This window comes from Sceloporus undulatus, chromosome 8, assembly GCF_019175285.1.
Source record: "Sceloporus undulatus isolate JIND9_A2432 ecotype Alabama chromosome 8, SceUnd_v1.1, whole genome shotgun sequence".
NCBI lineage: Eukaryota > Metazoa > Chordata > Lepidosauria > Squamata > Phrynosomatidae > Sceloporus > Sceloporus undulatus.
The window spans coordinates 34,329,640-34,345,596 of NC_056529.1; the positions used below are offsets into that span (position 1 = coordinate 34,329,640).

Below are 15,957 nucleotides of genomic sequence, written 5' to 3' on the forward strand. Positions count from 1 at the left end.
TGCCACACCGCTGCGTGCACAAGCCCCATTCATTTAAATGGGGCTCGAGCATAGGCGGTATTTATTTTACGCAGGGGAGTCCAGAATGGATCCCCCACATAAAGAAAGGGCAAAGTGTAATTGGAAGTGGTTTGGCTAGTTGAGCTGAAAACACCCCCTCACACAAAATAACCTTTAAATGGTCATTCATGTCCCCTAAAGGCTTTGCTGCGGGGATATTTTGGTCATTTTCAGAGGGATTTAAGAGGGATTGTACTGGGAGCAATAGTGGGCCAGAAAGTTCCTACCCCTCCTTTAAATGTAAACTGGAGGCCATTGGCACTGTGCAGTCAAAAATTAAGTGTGTATTCTGGGGATAATAAAAAGAGGCAGTGTGTTTGGAACAAACCTTCATGCATCCTGTTGCACCTATAAGAGCCGAAAAGAAGAAAGGAATATATGAGTTGTTTTACCTGTATTTGAATGATATTCCCTTCCAGCTCTGTAGGTGCCTGAAGCTTCCATCTGTCCTTTCCTTCCAGTGACCACGTATTTTGGTTGGAGAGTGCTGCTTTCCGCCACATAGCTATTCTCCCTTTATCTGTGCCACCTGATAGAAGACCTGCCAAACATACCGTATTGTTCAGGTCACACCAAGATTATCATTGATGTATATCTAACACAACATTCCATCACACTAGCGGAAAAAAGGGGGACCCCAACAATTATCATCCAGTTAGTCTGACATCAATACCAGGAAAGATTCTAGAGCAGAAAATTAAACAGAGTCTGTGAACATTTAGAAAGCAATTCCACAATCACAAAAAGTCAACATGGGTTTCTGAGAAAAAAGTCATGCCAGACAAATCTAATCTCTTTTTTTTATAAAATTACTGGCTTGGTAGATGCTATTTATTTCTAGCAACAGCAATAGCAAAATGCAGCTTAGCTCATTCTAAATTTTAGTGGTGAAACGAAGAAAGCTTGAAGAAGTGTGGGATTTGTATAACTCTGAGACAAGGAAATACTACGAGCTAAACTCACTTCTTAGTTTCCTATGAATTTCAATAAAATCTATTGAACTGAATGCTATGGGTCTGCAAATACATACAACTAGGAGGCTAAAAATCAGTGCAACAAAATCTTTCTTACCTTTAGCACTGCAATAAGACACACAGTTGACACACTCTCCTATTTCAAATCCAAGCTGCTCATCCAGAGACAGCACATAGTTCTCACCTCGCTCCAAGTCCCAGAATCTACAGAGCAAAAAGGGAGGACATATTAATCAAATCTGTGAATAATCAAATACTATGATCTACCACTAAACTGTTGGACTGCAAATATGGAGGGATGAGTGTACATGTAAATATATTTAGGGTGTCCGTATAATATTGTAATTTAAAGGTGTAACTTAAATTTTGCTAGCTGTTTATGTCACAATTACTGCCATTACATTCAGTGATATTTGGGAATTACAATTTATGAGTAACATTCAGTGCTAGAGGCTGAAGCTAATACATTATATAGTCATTGTCTTAGTCCTGTCCAACAGACTAGTGGCAGATCATAGTATATACTAGCAGCGTTCGTTACAGTCATGCTGGCCACATGGTCACAGTGTTGTCCTTGACTTACTTCGGCTTACTAACGGAGATGAGCACCACACAACTTAACAATCTTGTCAAAGGGGAGACCTTTACTTTTTTTACCTCTAGCCATGCATTAGCTCTTTTAAAAATGAGGTAAATTGTTCACAATCAGGGTAGAAACAGCAACAAAGGCAAGAGCTGGTTGTCAAGTCAAAGGCTTTCATGGCCGGCATCCATATTTTTTTGTGTCCATGTTCTAGACGATTTTCTTCCTGATGTTTCGCCAGCATCTGTGGCTGGCATCTTCAGAGAAGATGCTTGTCAGTTCTTTCTCTGCGTCCAAGTCCAGTAATTTCCACAAATTTTTAATAAGGTTTTTCCAAAAAACAACTCAATGTGTAACTAGATTACACACACACACACACACACACACACACACACACACACACAGCTAAGCAAAATCTATTATTAGTTTTCTTACCTAATGACTGGTTCACCTGTTGCAGTGATAAGGAGGCTATTGTCAATCAAAATAATATCGGCAGGGTGGCCAATCTTCCCACTCAGCTTTACCTGATAATAAACATATCCTATGAGATAACAATATTAAAAATAAATCTGTTTTACATAGCTGGGTATCAATGCATTTTAGCTTAGCCATATAAGAACACATCCCTTCCCTGTAACTGTGGTTCTAAGAGTGGTAATCTGTGATCTCTCACACACAGGTTCTTCTGTACCTGCACAGCAACTATCCGAATCTTCTAGAGCCGTAAAGTGTCTTTAGATGGGAGACTGCCTCCTCCCATCACACATGTCTTTCAGGATCCTGCCATAAGTCTCAGTTCTAAGCCTGCCACAGCCAAGCATGCCAATGCGGAACATGAAATGACACCAGAGAGAGGGGAGGAGAGGGGTTGTGTGAGTTCACAGATGACCACTCAAAGAACTACAGATACAACCTCTTCTTCTTTGAGTTTTCTGTAACTCACATTCATGGGTAAAATACCAAACAGTAATTATTCTGAAGTTACTTTCCTTCCCTCAGAATGGGTCATCTATTTGTTCGTGTGTGTCTGGAAGTCACTTCCAATTTATGGCAACTCTAGCATAGGCTTTTCTTGGAAAGATTGGTTCAGAGAATTGCCTTTGTCTTCCTTTGAGGTTGAGAGTGTGACATGTTCAATGTCATCCAGTTGTTTCTGTGGCTGCCAAATATAATATCTAGTCTATAACACATCATGTCAGCCTATAACTTGTTAGAAACTGAAGAATCAAATCTTAGACTTAAAACTGTCTATAATAATTTATCCTATAGCATATATCACATACCTTCAAGATTTCCTCTGTTTCACCTTCAAGAGAAATTTTATGAAGAGATAGAAGGAGTGTTTCTGTTATTACTACCAAGATATCTTTTTCCATGAACAGTAGCTTTTGAACTGAACTCTCTGTGGTCAATGCCTGGGTGGTTTTTCCTCTTTCATTCACATAATGCACAGTTCCTACAAAACAAATACCCAAGACTTGTTGAACTGGAACATTCAGACGACATATTATCTACTGCTACAGAACAAAGCAAAACACTTTTACACATACTGAAAATAAACCCATCTTAACTACACATTCAAGGATCAAAGCTGTATTTTCTCAATAATCAATAGTCTTGCAGTCCCACTATTTTATACTACAAAACTACAGAAGTCTCTTAACATCAACCTTACCCAGCCTGATATCCTCAAGAAGTGCTGAGTTTAATCTGCATGATCCCCAGACAAAAATTACACTGCACTATCAAACGTTTTGCCTTTACCATCAATCATACTGATAAAGAAGGACAGCCCTTCTTGGGGTCCCATTTTCAGAGGCATTCCCATGCCAGCTTTTCTCCAGTTAAACATGTCCAAGGCCTTCTCATCACCACTCACTGCAGCTTTTGCTAACTGGACCAAGTCCCTGTAGGTAAGAACAAGATTGGTTATTTTTGGCTCCTTTGTAGCATAACTTTCTCTCTAGAAAAATGGATAGAATCATAGAATGATGCTTTCCAACAGCAAACTACAACTGCTCTCACTTCAGACCCGGAACAGTGGCTTATATCTAATTGACAGTCCCACAAGGGTTGATTTACTTTTGAATGGGTCTATTCTAGTTGGAACTGACAACTGGATTTAGGCCCAAAATTTCAAAACCTGGAGGGCCAGAGTTTGGACATCACTGGCCTATATGGTTTTGGATGGTACAGATACTGACTCTGCCCATGAATGTTTGCCAGCAGGGAGAACAAAAAATCCAAATGATGGTTCTGAATAATGGAGGTTCCAAATGATACAATGCACAGGCACAGGATAACCCATTTGTGTGAAACTGAAAGACAGAAGTTGGCAGCATGAGCTTTCATAGACTGGCATCTGAGGAAGTAGGTTCGAATCTATGAGAGCTCATGCTACCAACTTCTATCTTTCAGTTAGTCTCAAAGGTGTTGCAAGATCCCTTTGCATGCTGATTTTCCAGACTAACATGAGATTCTATCATGTGTGTGAGTCATGGACATTACGAAGAATAAGAACAGAGTTTCAAGGGCATTCAAAATGAGATGAGGTGTAAACAGTGAGGACGCCAGCAGGTCCAATTACAATGAAATCACCTACATTCTTCAAAATAGAAGAATTCTGCCAGACAGAAATCTAGCCAAAGTAGCCTACTTACTCTCCAGGAGGCGGTGGTCGGAAAATGCAATAATTGAGATGTTTTCCATATTCATGCTTAAGTAGTGGGGGGCCTTGAACTCTACCCCGCTGGTCCATCCTCCATAGCACAAGGACACCAAGCTATAAAGTGAGAGATTTTGATAATATCACTTACTGGCATTTTATGCTCCGACTTATAAAGCTGTTTTAGGATTTCCTAAAAACATTTTTAGTAAAGGTATTTGATGACTTCTGTTGTGGTCACTATGACTCCTTTTGTAAAGAAAGATGAGTTAGGAACAGATAAACAAAAAATATGGAAAACACACACCAAGGGCCGTCTTAGAGAACATGGCAACATTTTCCTATGTCATTTTGCAGCTGTACCACCATACACCAAATCAATTCATGCATTTCAATGTGAATCAGCTTTCAGCATGCCACAATTTGGCACTCTGTAACTGAGCATGTGAAGAAACAGTCTTGCACTGCTGTACAACATATGTAGCACATGGTGCCATGGGCATGACAATGTCATGTCAGGTAAACACAGTCAAGAAAGCAACAAGAGCTGCCTGAAAACTGCAGCTGTGATATCATAAGATTATCACTTGTACACTCTAAAGAGTGAGAGCGCCCAAGAATAGAATGGCTTTACTCAATTACTTGTAAAATACTTGTAAAAGTAATCAAGTAAAATTATTTATCTGAGGAACAGTTATCACACATACATCCCATCACAAATTACAGTCACTTTTCTAATCCATCGTCTTTCAATATTTATTTATTTATTTATTAGATTTATATCTCATCTTTCTCCCAAAATGAGATTGAAAATGGATATCGGAGCCATTCCATCATCTTCCAGCTCACAAAAAAAAAAAGACAAAAAAGCCAATTGACAGATATCCACATCACACATTGAGGTGCACAGCAAAATTTATTCCTCAGCTATTATGAAGATTTAGAACAAAAACCACAGCTCTTAAAATCAAAAGGAGATGGTGACAAGACATCCGTGGAGCAGGGAAAAACCTGAATGATAGATGCAACTCTGTGCATAGGATGAGGAATCTAATCCCTCTTTAATAAGTGGGGCTCAATTTGAAGTAAGATTGCAGCATCATAGACAAAGTCAGGGACAAGCAAATACTGTATATTTAAAATATTAATAAAAATTCCTGAGAGTTGTGGCGAAGTAAAATTCAAACAAGGCCATGGGTGGAGAGAAAGCATTTTAAAAATCAAAGTCTACCTTGTCCATTTTCCTTATTAATACTGTCCACCGTAATTCAACTCTTTGAGCTGTTTGGAGGGAATTAGAGGCACTTCTATATTTAATATAACCTTATCTATTGCCATGGCACTGATTTCAATTCACCCAGGTGCTATCATTCTATTTTATCGAACACAGGAAATCCTGATTATAGATCTCCAAATTCAATGGAATGACCTGTAAGTTGCTTTCTTTTCTAATTTTACAGACACAATTTTTATGGAGAGATCATTTTTAAAAATGATAAAGCAAAACGAAACCATGAAAAATATTCTATTTTTTTACTTTTTCAAGAAAATTGTAAATTCATATTCGTATCAGACCTTCCCGAATGCTAATTTTTTCACATTTGCATCAAAGATCGTGTAATGCAGTTCTTGGTAAAAACAAGGCCCCATGCTTCATATTTCTATTTGTTTCTTTTAACTTTGTGCGATTTACAGATACAAATAAAAACAGTTATTAAAATTATAGGTATGTACAACACAGAATGGTTTGCATTTTGCCACTTACTTTATCACCAGAAACTAGTCGGGTGCCATTAGTGCTCCAGTTTAGGACTGTAATATCAGCATTGTGGTTGGAAGGTACAGCATGATGCTCCTTATCTTGTTTGTTCACCACCACCACATCTCCCATCTCACATCCCACTGCCATGATCAGTTTGGATGGATGCCAGTTGAGGCACGTGACCCGAAAGTTTCTTTCCAAGTGGGCGTCACAGGCACACTCTCCCTGCAAATTATGAATTGCATATCTATTTACATAACTCATTTATCTAATATATGACCTACCTTTGCACCAAAAAAACTTTCTGGAAATCAACTCATTCTGTCCTCTAATTAAAACTGCATTTTACCTGCGTACGTTATAGGTAATTTGAGATAAGTGGAATCCAAGTTGTACAAGGGGCCCTCGTATCTGCTCGGGTTTAGTTCCAGGATTCCCCGTGAATACCAAAATCTGTGGATGCTCAAGTCCCATTGAATATACTGGCATAGTAAAATCACCTTATATAAAAGGGCAAAATCAGGGTTTGCTTATGGGAATTTGTATATTTTTAAAGTATTTTCAAGCCATGGATGTTTGAGTCTGTGGATAAAAAAATCAATGGATTGAGGGCTGACTGTACTTCCTTTGTCTTTCAGCTTTTACTCAGGCAAGGTTAAATGCCCCTTTAGGAGATTGGATTGGTCAGCAAAGGAGAAAGGTAAGATACAAAGGGTATGTAGTTGTTATTCTTTATCTATGAAAGATATTACTCATATGCTTTTGCATTGTTCCCGAAATAATGATCTTAGGTAAATACATTCAGCTGCTGTTAAAACCACTGAACAGAAGGCCATCTTTTGGGAGGGTGTTTGTTTTGTTTTTTGCTGTCTAATGTTGATAATTATATATATTTTAGAACATCTGCATTTTTGTTAATGCTTTTAATACGTGGCTTAAAGGCTATACATAAAACTGCCTGACATCTTATGGTCCATGGGTAGAGTTTTAATTTGTATAAATGTGTAATATTTTACTCATTTAGTGTTTAGCATGTTTAATGGCAAATCCCTAAATTACAATAAATTGTGGAAATGAAATGAATACATCTGCACTTATGCACAGGTAACTGTACATAAGATTGCATACTAAATCCAGCATTGCAGAGAAATAAGAGATTACATGGCTTGGCTGTGACCAGGATTTGAGAAATTCAGTAACCTCTTTACTTTAATAAGTGCCTCCCCTTCACCTTTGGGAAACCTTTCCCATCTGCATACTGGGCTTTTTAAACAACGGCAAAAAGCACTGCTTTCTGCAAAAGCTCAGTAGGTCAAACTATGGCCCCATACAGACAGACCAAAATAAAACTGCTTCGGGTCACTTTGGAGGTATGCTGTTTAAATGATGTGTGCTTCCTAAGAGTCCAGAAGCCACATCAAAGCCACATTCCAGTCCTTAGGAAAGAGGTAGCTTCTATTTTGCACATTGTGCTTTGCTTCTTCTGCCTTCTGCAAAATCCCCAAAACAAGAAGAAGTTACCTTTTCTTTACACAGCCAGGGCCAAGGATGATTTTACTCCATTCCTACATGGGATTATATAGAATCAGATCGCTTTTGCTCACCTGTTCCAGAAAAATATCCACACTTCCTCCAGAATTTGAATTCATGGATGCAACCGCCAAAAATGGCTGAACATGGTGCCATGCAATGTGGGAATGGGGTCCAAGGGATTCAAGAGCTTCTATTCGATTATCAATGTACACAGCCATGTTGAAAGCTGAATATCTACAATACAAATAAGTATTTAGCAATCAAGGAGCTATAAAAATTAAAACCTGAGCACCAGAAGAAGTGGGGAAGCGTGAAAATATGAATAAAATAATTTAAAATGTTTGAGACCTAGTGATACAAGAAATGAATTCAACAGGTAATATGCAGAGATGAGAAACTGTGGCCATTCGCCTGTCAACTGCAATAGATCTCCCACCAAAGATACTTTATTTAAATAACTAAATAACTAAATAAAGATAGCAATCTGGGCTGGTAGCTAGTTGTGACAAGGAATACTTAACTCACGGATAGAAATAAACACCAGTGATTTGAGACAAACTAATGAACAATAACTACATGCAGACTGATTATTAGTTAAATAAGCAGTAGATCAAGAACTTGATTTATGACTTGATTTTTCTAGTATTTTAACATTATAGGGTCTGAAAATTCTATTTATAAAAATCTAGACCATTCAAGGCTATAGCGCTATGTATTTATCCAGGATTTTGGACGCCATTTTGGGGCAAAAATTTCTCGACTTATAGTTGAGTATATACGGTACATATGTCATATAAACTGAAAACCATCATTTCAAATATGAAATCTGGTTTACAATGTACAGATCTACAAAAGAAAGACGTCAACGTGAAGTACAGAAATGCAGTGACCAGTAAAAACATACATCTAAAGCCAATTTTCCCATCAACAAAATATTATGGCTTCCCCTCCCGGCGAAGAGGTCCCTCTGCCTCATCCTAAACCCTCCTCCAGCATCCAGAAGATCTAGGAATTAGGATTGCTCTACCCAATGTCAATTTAATTCCTCAATCATTTTCAATATATGTGATCTTCATATTAGGATAACACAGCCACGTATGGTTCACCTTTATCCTCCTGTGAATACTGACACTTGATCATCTTTTATTTTTCTTATAGGCCTTACACACTGCAGAAATAATCCAGTTTGAGACAGTTTGCCCTGGCTCAATGCTAGGGAAATCTGGGAATTCTAGTTTGGTGAGCCATTGAACCTTCTCTGTCAGAGAGCTCTGGGGCCACAACAAACTACAGTTCCCAAAATCTCATACTACTGAGCCCTGGCAGCCAAAGCGTTGTCAAGACGGATTATTTCTGCAGTGTGGATGCAGCCATGGTCTGCGGTCTACAAAGTCTTACTTGAGTCCTGGCTGCAATTGTAAGATAATATCTATGGTCCCATTTATCTCAGCGGGTTAACAATAGCTGCCCTCTGTATACAGACTTATTTTATCGTTCTCTGAGCTAACTTCAAATCATTTCATTTTGTTCTGTTCTTATGTTAGTTTCCAGTGGTTCCAGAGGGAGTGAGAGTAATGAAAGCTAGAAAGGACACCTCTGTTGTCTGCATTTAGGCAAATATGTATTTTAAAGGAATTTTTTTTACCAGAAGGCGGTAAGCTCCTTTCGGTTGAGAAACTCCACTCTAAAATCCCATTCAGTCTGGAGAACTTCGACTCTAAAATCCCAGTCAGTCGGGAAAACTAACATCAAGGTTTTGTGTATTGTAGACACTGTAAACCAAAAGAGAGAGTCTCGGTGAAGGTGACTGCACTCATTATCAGAAGACACACAAAAAGAAAAGAACAGGTTATTTAGTCACAGAAACAAACATGTACAATCTGTTTTTAAAAAAATTACACATTGTGACAGAAAAAAACAAGACCTTATAGTATTTTTCATATGATAAGATACAGACAATATTAAGCAAACAAATGTGCATTTGAAACTAAACTGCAGCAAGAGAAATGCAAAAGAAAAACCAATCTAAATAAAATCCAGCCATTTTTTCTGCTGAGTTAGATTTCATGCGCTTTATTTGGAAAACAGGTCAAGATGAAGCCATTAATAATAGGGCAGGAGTTTTGGAAGTGAGCAATCACTGATCACTAACAAAATCTACCCAATTCACAAACTTCGTGCCCTAGCTTTCTTTTCTATGACAAAAAACAGAACTTTTCTTATAAAGCATTGGGGGAATCAGATTTCTACGACAGTACATCATATAGGATTTTGGGAGACACCTGGCTGAATGAAACTACGTGTGAAAGGGATCTAGGAATCCAAGTAGACCACAAGTTGAACATGAGTCAACAGTGTGATGTGGCAACTAAAAAGGCCAATGCAATTTTAGGCTGCATCAACAGAAGTATAGTGTCTAGATCAAGAGAAGTAATAGTGCCACTGTATTCTGCTCTGGTCAGGCCCCACCTGGAATATTGTGTCTAGTTCTGGGCAAAACAATTCAAAAAGGACATTGAGAAACTGGAGCCATGTGTCCAAAGAAGGGAGACTAAAATGGTGAAGGGTCTGGAAACCATGCCCTATGAGGAACGACTTAGGGAGCTGGGGATGTTTAGCCTGGAGAAAAGAAGATTAAGAGGTGATATGATCGCCCTGTTTAAATACTTGAAAGGATGTCATATTGAGGAGGGAGCAAGCTTGTTTTCTGCTGCTCTAGAGACTAGGACCCAGAGCAATGGATGCAAACTGCAGGAGAAGAGATTCCACCTCAACATTAGGAGGAACTTCCTGAGAGTAAGGGCTGTTCAACAGTGGAACGCATTCTTAGAGAGTGGCAGAGTCTCCTTCCTTGGAGGTCTTTAAGCAGAGGCTGGATGGCCATCTGTCATTGGGGTGCTTTGATTGAGAGTTCCTGCATGGCAGAATAAAGGGGTTGGACTGGATCAGGGCCCTTCTTGGGGTCTCTTCCAACTCTATGATTCTGTGAGCTACTTACCTGACCCTCCGTCCCTCTATGGCCCCAAATTGTTTCCTCCCCATCCTAGTGTTGCAAATTGGCTCCTAGAAGGTAGAGAGAGCAGAGAGGCAATATTAGCAACACTAATGGCAATTTCTCCTTTTCTCCTTTATAGAATTAAGGTCTCTGATGGGGCTGGAGAAGGGCAGAAGGAGAGAAGCCTGCACAAGGCACAGAGTGGTATAAAAGCCAATGAGGGCAGGGCTGCATTCAACCTTCCCCTTCCCTTCGGGGGGGACATAAGGGCCGGTACAGACAGGCCAAAATAAAGCTGCTTTGGGCCACTTTGGAGGTACGCTCTTTACATGACGCCTGCGTCATCCCAAGAGGCCGGAAGCCTAGATACTTTAAAGGAAGACTTCAAAGTTAGATGAACTGCAAGTGGCAGGCTCTTCCCTGGCATAAGGACAAATGGCAAAACAAGGGTTAGAAAGGCTTCCTAGGAGAAGAAACAGGTTGACTTTGTTACGCCACGAAACACACATTAATACAAATACAGTTATCTATGGTTGAACCGCTTGCCGTCTTTTCACTTATTTCTTTTCCTTTTTAACCCTCTTGTTCAATATATATCTATATCTATATCTATGATCATGGCATCTTTGTTCAGTGATTTTTCTTCCTCATTGCTTTTCCCTCCGACGCCTTAATATTACCAGTTAAAGTTGGTCATTTTTCTCCTCCGTTTTAACAAAAATAATTAAGGGTTCCCATATTTTATTTAAAAAGCTATTTTAATGGGATAAATGGTCTTTTATTTTCTATATTTACAGAACCATAGTTTTAAATTATGTGTGTGTATATATATATATATATATATATTCCTTTAGAGACTGGGTTTATGTTCTGTATTCTGTCTTATGTTTCCTGCATGGTTTCTAATGTTCTTGCTGTAATCCGCCTTGATTCTGAGGGGAAAGGCGGAATAGAAATAAATCCTCCTCCTCATCATCATCATACATTTCCTCACACCCCAAACCTTCCCTAAACCTCCCATTAATTACAGTCGAGCCATTAGAGCCACTGTTAAAAACAATCACTAAAACAGGAGTCCTTTAATCTCCAGAGAAAGGTTTCGAAACGGACTCCAACTCCCAGAATTCCGCAGCCTTCGCCGCTCGCTCACTCACCGCCTCACGAAGCAGCAGCGAAGGCCTCGGCGCCCGCGGGAGCTTAGCGTTGCCTGGGCAACGGCGGCTTCCGCTCCGGAAACAGTCGAACGCACGAAGGTTTCCCGAACGAATCCTCGAAGCCAAATTTTGTTTGGCCGCACCGCCTGCCAATCAATGGTAAACCCCGCCCCTTCACTCCCTCTGGCCAATGAGTATCCGCCTCTTATCGCCCCGCCCTCTCCCTCCTTGCCACCTCTTAACTTTCTCTCATCCGCTGGGTTCCAGCGTCGTCTGCCAAACGCGGAGCCTGGATTGGTCCCGGCTTAAAGTAGCCCCGCCCCCTCTCTTCTCTTTAGCCAATGAACATCCAGCTTTGGACGCTGGGCCACACCCCAGTTCTCCTTGGAACCTCCGCGGTCTCAGCCCAGTCTCGATTCCCATACTCCAATTGGTCCCCTTCGCCCCAGAGGCCTCAAGCGGCACTTCGGTTAACCAATGGAAATCGAGGTCTTAACCCTCCAAACTCCGCCCTCGCTGCTGGAGTAACAGCGACCTCCGTGGTCCGGACCCACTTTACTGACCAATGAAAATCTAGCTCTTAATATTAGGCGGGTCCAGTATCGACTCCCACGCTGCAATTGGTCCCCCTTCGCCCCCGCGGCTTGAAGCGGCACTTCGTGCGACCAATAAGAATCCAGCTCTCAACCCTCCCCCTCCTTAACTCCGCCCCCGACGCGTCATCTGCGTCTCGATTGGTCCCCTTCGCCTCCTCGGCCTGACTCGGCACCGCCCCCTCGCTCGAGCTGGCCAATGAGGCGGTTTTCTCGGGGCCTGGGGGCGTGGCTTTGTCGCAGACAGAGCGGTTGGGCTGCGTCCCTTCAGTCCGCCCTCGGAGTCGGAAGCGGAAGCAGCTTCTCTCCTCGGGCGAAGGGGCAGAGAGGAGGGAGTTTCAAGCGGGGAGGCTGGAGAAGAGCTCGGGGGACTGGGCCCGGCTCCGGAGGCCCCGCGGGACCGGCGCCACGCTGCTTCCATGCCTCAGGTAGGGACCCTGGGCCTCGGATGGCGGCGGCGGGGGAGGAGGAGGAGGAGGGAGCCTTCCGCGGAGGAGAGCAAACGCCGGCCTTTGAAACAACTGTCAAAGCGGACTATGAGCCTCTTCCTCCTCGGCTCTTTATTAGATCCTCTTTGGAGTTTCGGTTTTGGGGGAAGCGGGGTCTAATGGCAACAACAACAACAACAACACAGATAATATCGACAATAACAACATTAATGGCAGGAATAATAATAATAAAAAGAAGAAGAAAGACAATGTTAACAACAACATTAACAACAGAAACAGCAATAATAATAGTAATACTAACATAATAACAACAGCAATAATAATAATAACAACAACAGATAATATCAACAGAAAGGGCAATAATAAGAAAGGGAGCATTGGTGACAATAACAAACAGCAGTAATAATAATAAAGATAACATTGACAACAATAGCAACAGAAACAGCAATAATAGCAAATATTATTGACAAGAATAACAGAAATGGCAACAATAACAACGATGACAAAGATGATGTTGACAATGACAACAAAATTAACAGAAGAAGCAACAGCAATAATAATATTAACAACAACAGAAACAGCAATAACAATAACAACATAATGTTGACAAACAACAAAATTAACAGCAGAAACAGCAATAATAACAAAGATGATATAAACAAGGATAATGTCAGTGGACAAGGGAGGCGTTTGACGAAAGGGACAAAAACTGGGTCTGATGTTGGTGAGGGGGATGTTGGACTACAACTCCCAGCATTCCTTATGGCCCTGTGCCTGCAAAGACTGCTGGGACTTGCAGTCCAATGATGGCTGGAGGAGGGTTGCAGGATTCCCTGAAAACCTGGGTCTTTTATTAATCATCACCTTTCGAACTGAATAGTGGAAATCCTTTATAGGTTCCGGAATAGTTTGGGAGGGAATTAATACCCCTAAAAGGTCTCTTTAGCTCAAGGATCCCCAAACTTGGGTCCTCTGGGTTTTTGGACTCCAACTCCCAGAAGTCCCAGCCAGTTTGGGCAGTAGTCAGGGATTCTGGGAGTTGAAGTCCTAAAAAATCTAAAAGACCACAGTTTGGGGATTACTGCCGCAGTCCAGCTCTGTAAAACTGGCAAAACCGGGATTAACTTGCCTGGATTGCGTTGCGCTTTTTAAGGGCGCCCGAAAGAGAAGAGTTAACAGGGCGGTTGTCCCAAATGGAAACACTTTGGAAATGCTGCTGCTTGCATTTGGTGTGCAAAGTGTTTCTTTGTCTTGACGCCTGCTGAGCCATGTATTGTTCCTGCATTCAAAGATATAGCCACGTTAGTCTGTAGAAACAGTACATAGAGAGATCTTGTAGCACCTTTGAGACTCACTGGAAGAAAGAAGTTGGCAGCTTGAGCTTTTGTAGACTTCGGTCTACTTCCTCAGATGCATTGTTGCTCATTATAGTTATAGGAAGGAAACGGCCTTTTAGGTTGCTTTGCAGGATCATATGGAGGTTTACTTCAGTTCCACTGAAGTTAGCAGGGCTTGGCATCAGAGTAAGTTCATAGTTGCAGCATCTGGGTGTCACTAAAGGATGGAATTTGTGGACTGCGTTGTTCCTGCTCTTCTAAAGGTCTCACCACACGAAAATGACAAATTGTCAAGAGTCAGAAACCTATTGCTAGACCCACGTGCGCCTGGTCCAAAACACACTGCAGAAATAACCCGGTTTGATGCCACTTTAACTGCCGTGGCTCCTTGCTAGGAAGTTCTGTGAATGGTAGTTTGGTTGTGGCACCCGAGTTGTCAAACTGGATTATTTCTGCAGTGTGGGTGGACTCTCCTGGTGTGTTTGTGTGCATTGTTTCTGATTTCCAAGAAAGTAATGAGGCAACTAGAGGGGGAAAAAACCCTTTATATAAAAGAATGGAGTCAGTGTTTTGTGTTTCTTAATGTGATTGTGGTAGGAAAGCGCTCAGTAAGAGCAAATGGAGCAACAAGGCCCTTGAAGGCTTACGTTAAAGAGTTTATGGTGGTGGGACTGGTTTAAGGTGGTGGTGGTGGTAGGGGTTGTTTTGAGCTTATAGTGGCGGGACTGGATTAAGTGAATAGTGGAACTGGGGTTTACATTTATGGTGGTGGGGCTGTTGTAAGTTTATAGTGGTGGGACTGGTTTGAATACAGTATTTAGTTATGGAACTGGTTTAAGTGTATGGTGGTGAGACTGGTTTAAGGGTGCGGTGGGGTTGTTTTAGGTTTATAGTGGTGGGACTGGTTTAAGTTTATGGTGGTGGGACCGTTTGAAATGTAGCCAGTTGTTGCTGGGTGTTGTGGCACCCCCAAAAGCAAACCAAAAAGAGACTCCGCAGGTTTGAAAGCAAAAGCCCCACGTCCCAGTCCACAACTGTGGAGGGGGTCATGGGTTGGTGGTCTCTTTGGGGGGTTATTTTGGGGAGGGGTTGTGGGGGGGGGCAAATGCATTTTGTGCTGCTGCTGTTGTTGCTTCTGCTTTTTCTTCTTCCCTGGCAAGATTGTTTCTCCCTTTTTCCCAGAGAAGGGAGGTGAAGGCTGTGGGTTTTGAGGGTGAATGGGGGAGGAGGAAGAGGAGGAGAGGAGATGGGGGTGGGTTGGAGGGGGGCAGCTGGAGGCATTTGGCAGCCTGGGCCAGCCCCAGTTTTGGAGGAAAAAAGGGGGGGAGATTTGGAGAAAGAGCTTGAGAGTTGTCCCTCCCTCCCTTGCAGAGAGAGAGAGAGAGAGAGAGAAGGAGAAAGAGGAGGAGGAGGAGGAGAAGGAGCTGGTGGCTGGCTGTGGCTTTCCCTGGGACCATGGCCTGCCCCCCTCCGGCTCCATGGTGAGGCCAAAGAAGAGCCCCCTTGGGCCAGGAGACCCCCAGCAGGGGTAGGCTAAGAGGGGGGCAGCCACTTCGCCTGGGCCGCCTTCTCCTCCTCCTCCTCCTCCTCTCCTTCCTTCTGCCTCTCCTTCCCTTGGCTGGCATTCTTTCTCAAGGGCCCCAACACCAGCCTCCTTCCCTTGCCCCCTCCATCAAGGCTCCCCCTGGAGCTGGGTCTCCTTTGGGGAGGCTTCTGCCCTCCTTGGCTCCCCTTTGGGCCCAGGCTCTTGGGTCGGGACCCAAGGCGAAGGAAAGAGGGATTTAGACACAAACAACGGCGGCCATGTTGAGAGGAATGGCAGCAGCTAAACTTCTCCCTCTTCCCAGGC

At 42.1% G+C, this 15,957-nt stretch overlaps 2 protein-coding genes across 7 annotated transcripts in view; one reads left to right on the forward strand and one right to left on the reverse strand.

Annotated features, from left to right (window-relative positions):
* Positions 1–11,853, reverse strand: part of IFT140 (intraflagellar transport 140) — an 88,572-nt gene extending 76,719 nt beyond the window's left edge. Inside the window, exons 1-11 of one of the 2 annotated variants that reach the window (XM_042438795.1) lie at positions 11,730–11,853; positions 10,579–10,643; positions 9,226–9,352; positions 7,652–7,814; positions 6,051–6,272; positions 4,281–4,402; positions 3,385–3,527; positions 2,904–3,076; positions 2,053–2,144; positions 1,132–1,238; positions 453–601 (exon numbers count right to left, since the gene is read on the reverse strand). In XM_042438795.1, the coding sequence (XP_042294729.1) occupies positions 453–601; positions 1,132–1,238; positions 2,053–2,144; positions 2,904–3,076; positions 3,385–3,527; positions 4,281–4,402; positions 6,051–6,272; positions 7,652–7,798 (1,155 nt within the window). In that variant the 5' untranslated portion in view covers positions 7,799–7,814; positions 9,226–9,352; positions 10,579–10,643; positions 11,730–11,853. The remainder of the gene's footprint in view (positions 1–452; positions 602–1,131; positions 1,239–2,052; positions 2,145–2,903; positions 3,077–3,384; positions 3,528–4,280; positions 4,403–6,050; positions 6,273–7,651; positions 7,815–9,225; positions 9,353–10,578; positions 10,644–11,729) is intronic. The other variant, XM_042438796.1, reaches the window with a different exon arrangement.
* A 754-nt stretch (positions 11,854–12,607) lies between these two features.
* The window catches only part of CRAMP1 (cramped chromatin regulator homolog 1), a 48,808-nt gene continuing 45,458 nt past the window's right edge, over positions 12,608–15,957 (forward strand). For 2 of the 5 annotated variants that reach the window (XM_042437960.1, XM_042437962.1), the window contains exon 1: positions 15,458–15,636. In XM_042437960.1, coding sequence (XP_042293894.1) covers positions 15,587–15,636 — 50 coding nt within the window. In that variant the 5' untranslated portion in view covers positions 15,458–15,586. Of the gene's footprint in view, positions 12,751–15,457; positions 15,956–15,957 lie in introns of those variants that run through there. The other 3 variants (XM_042437965.1, XM_042437961.1, XM_042437963.1) reach the window with 3 other exon arrangements.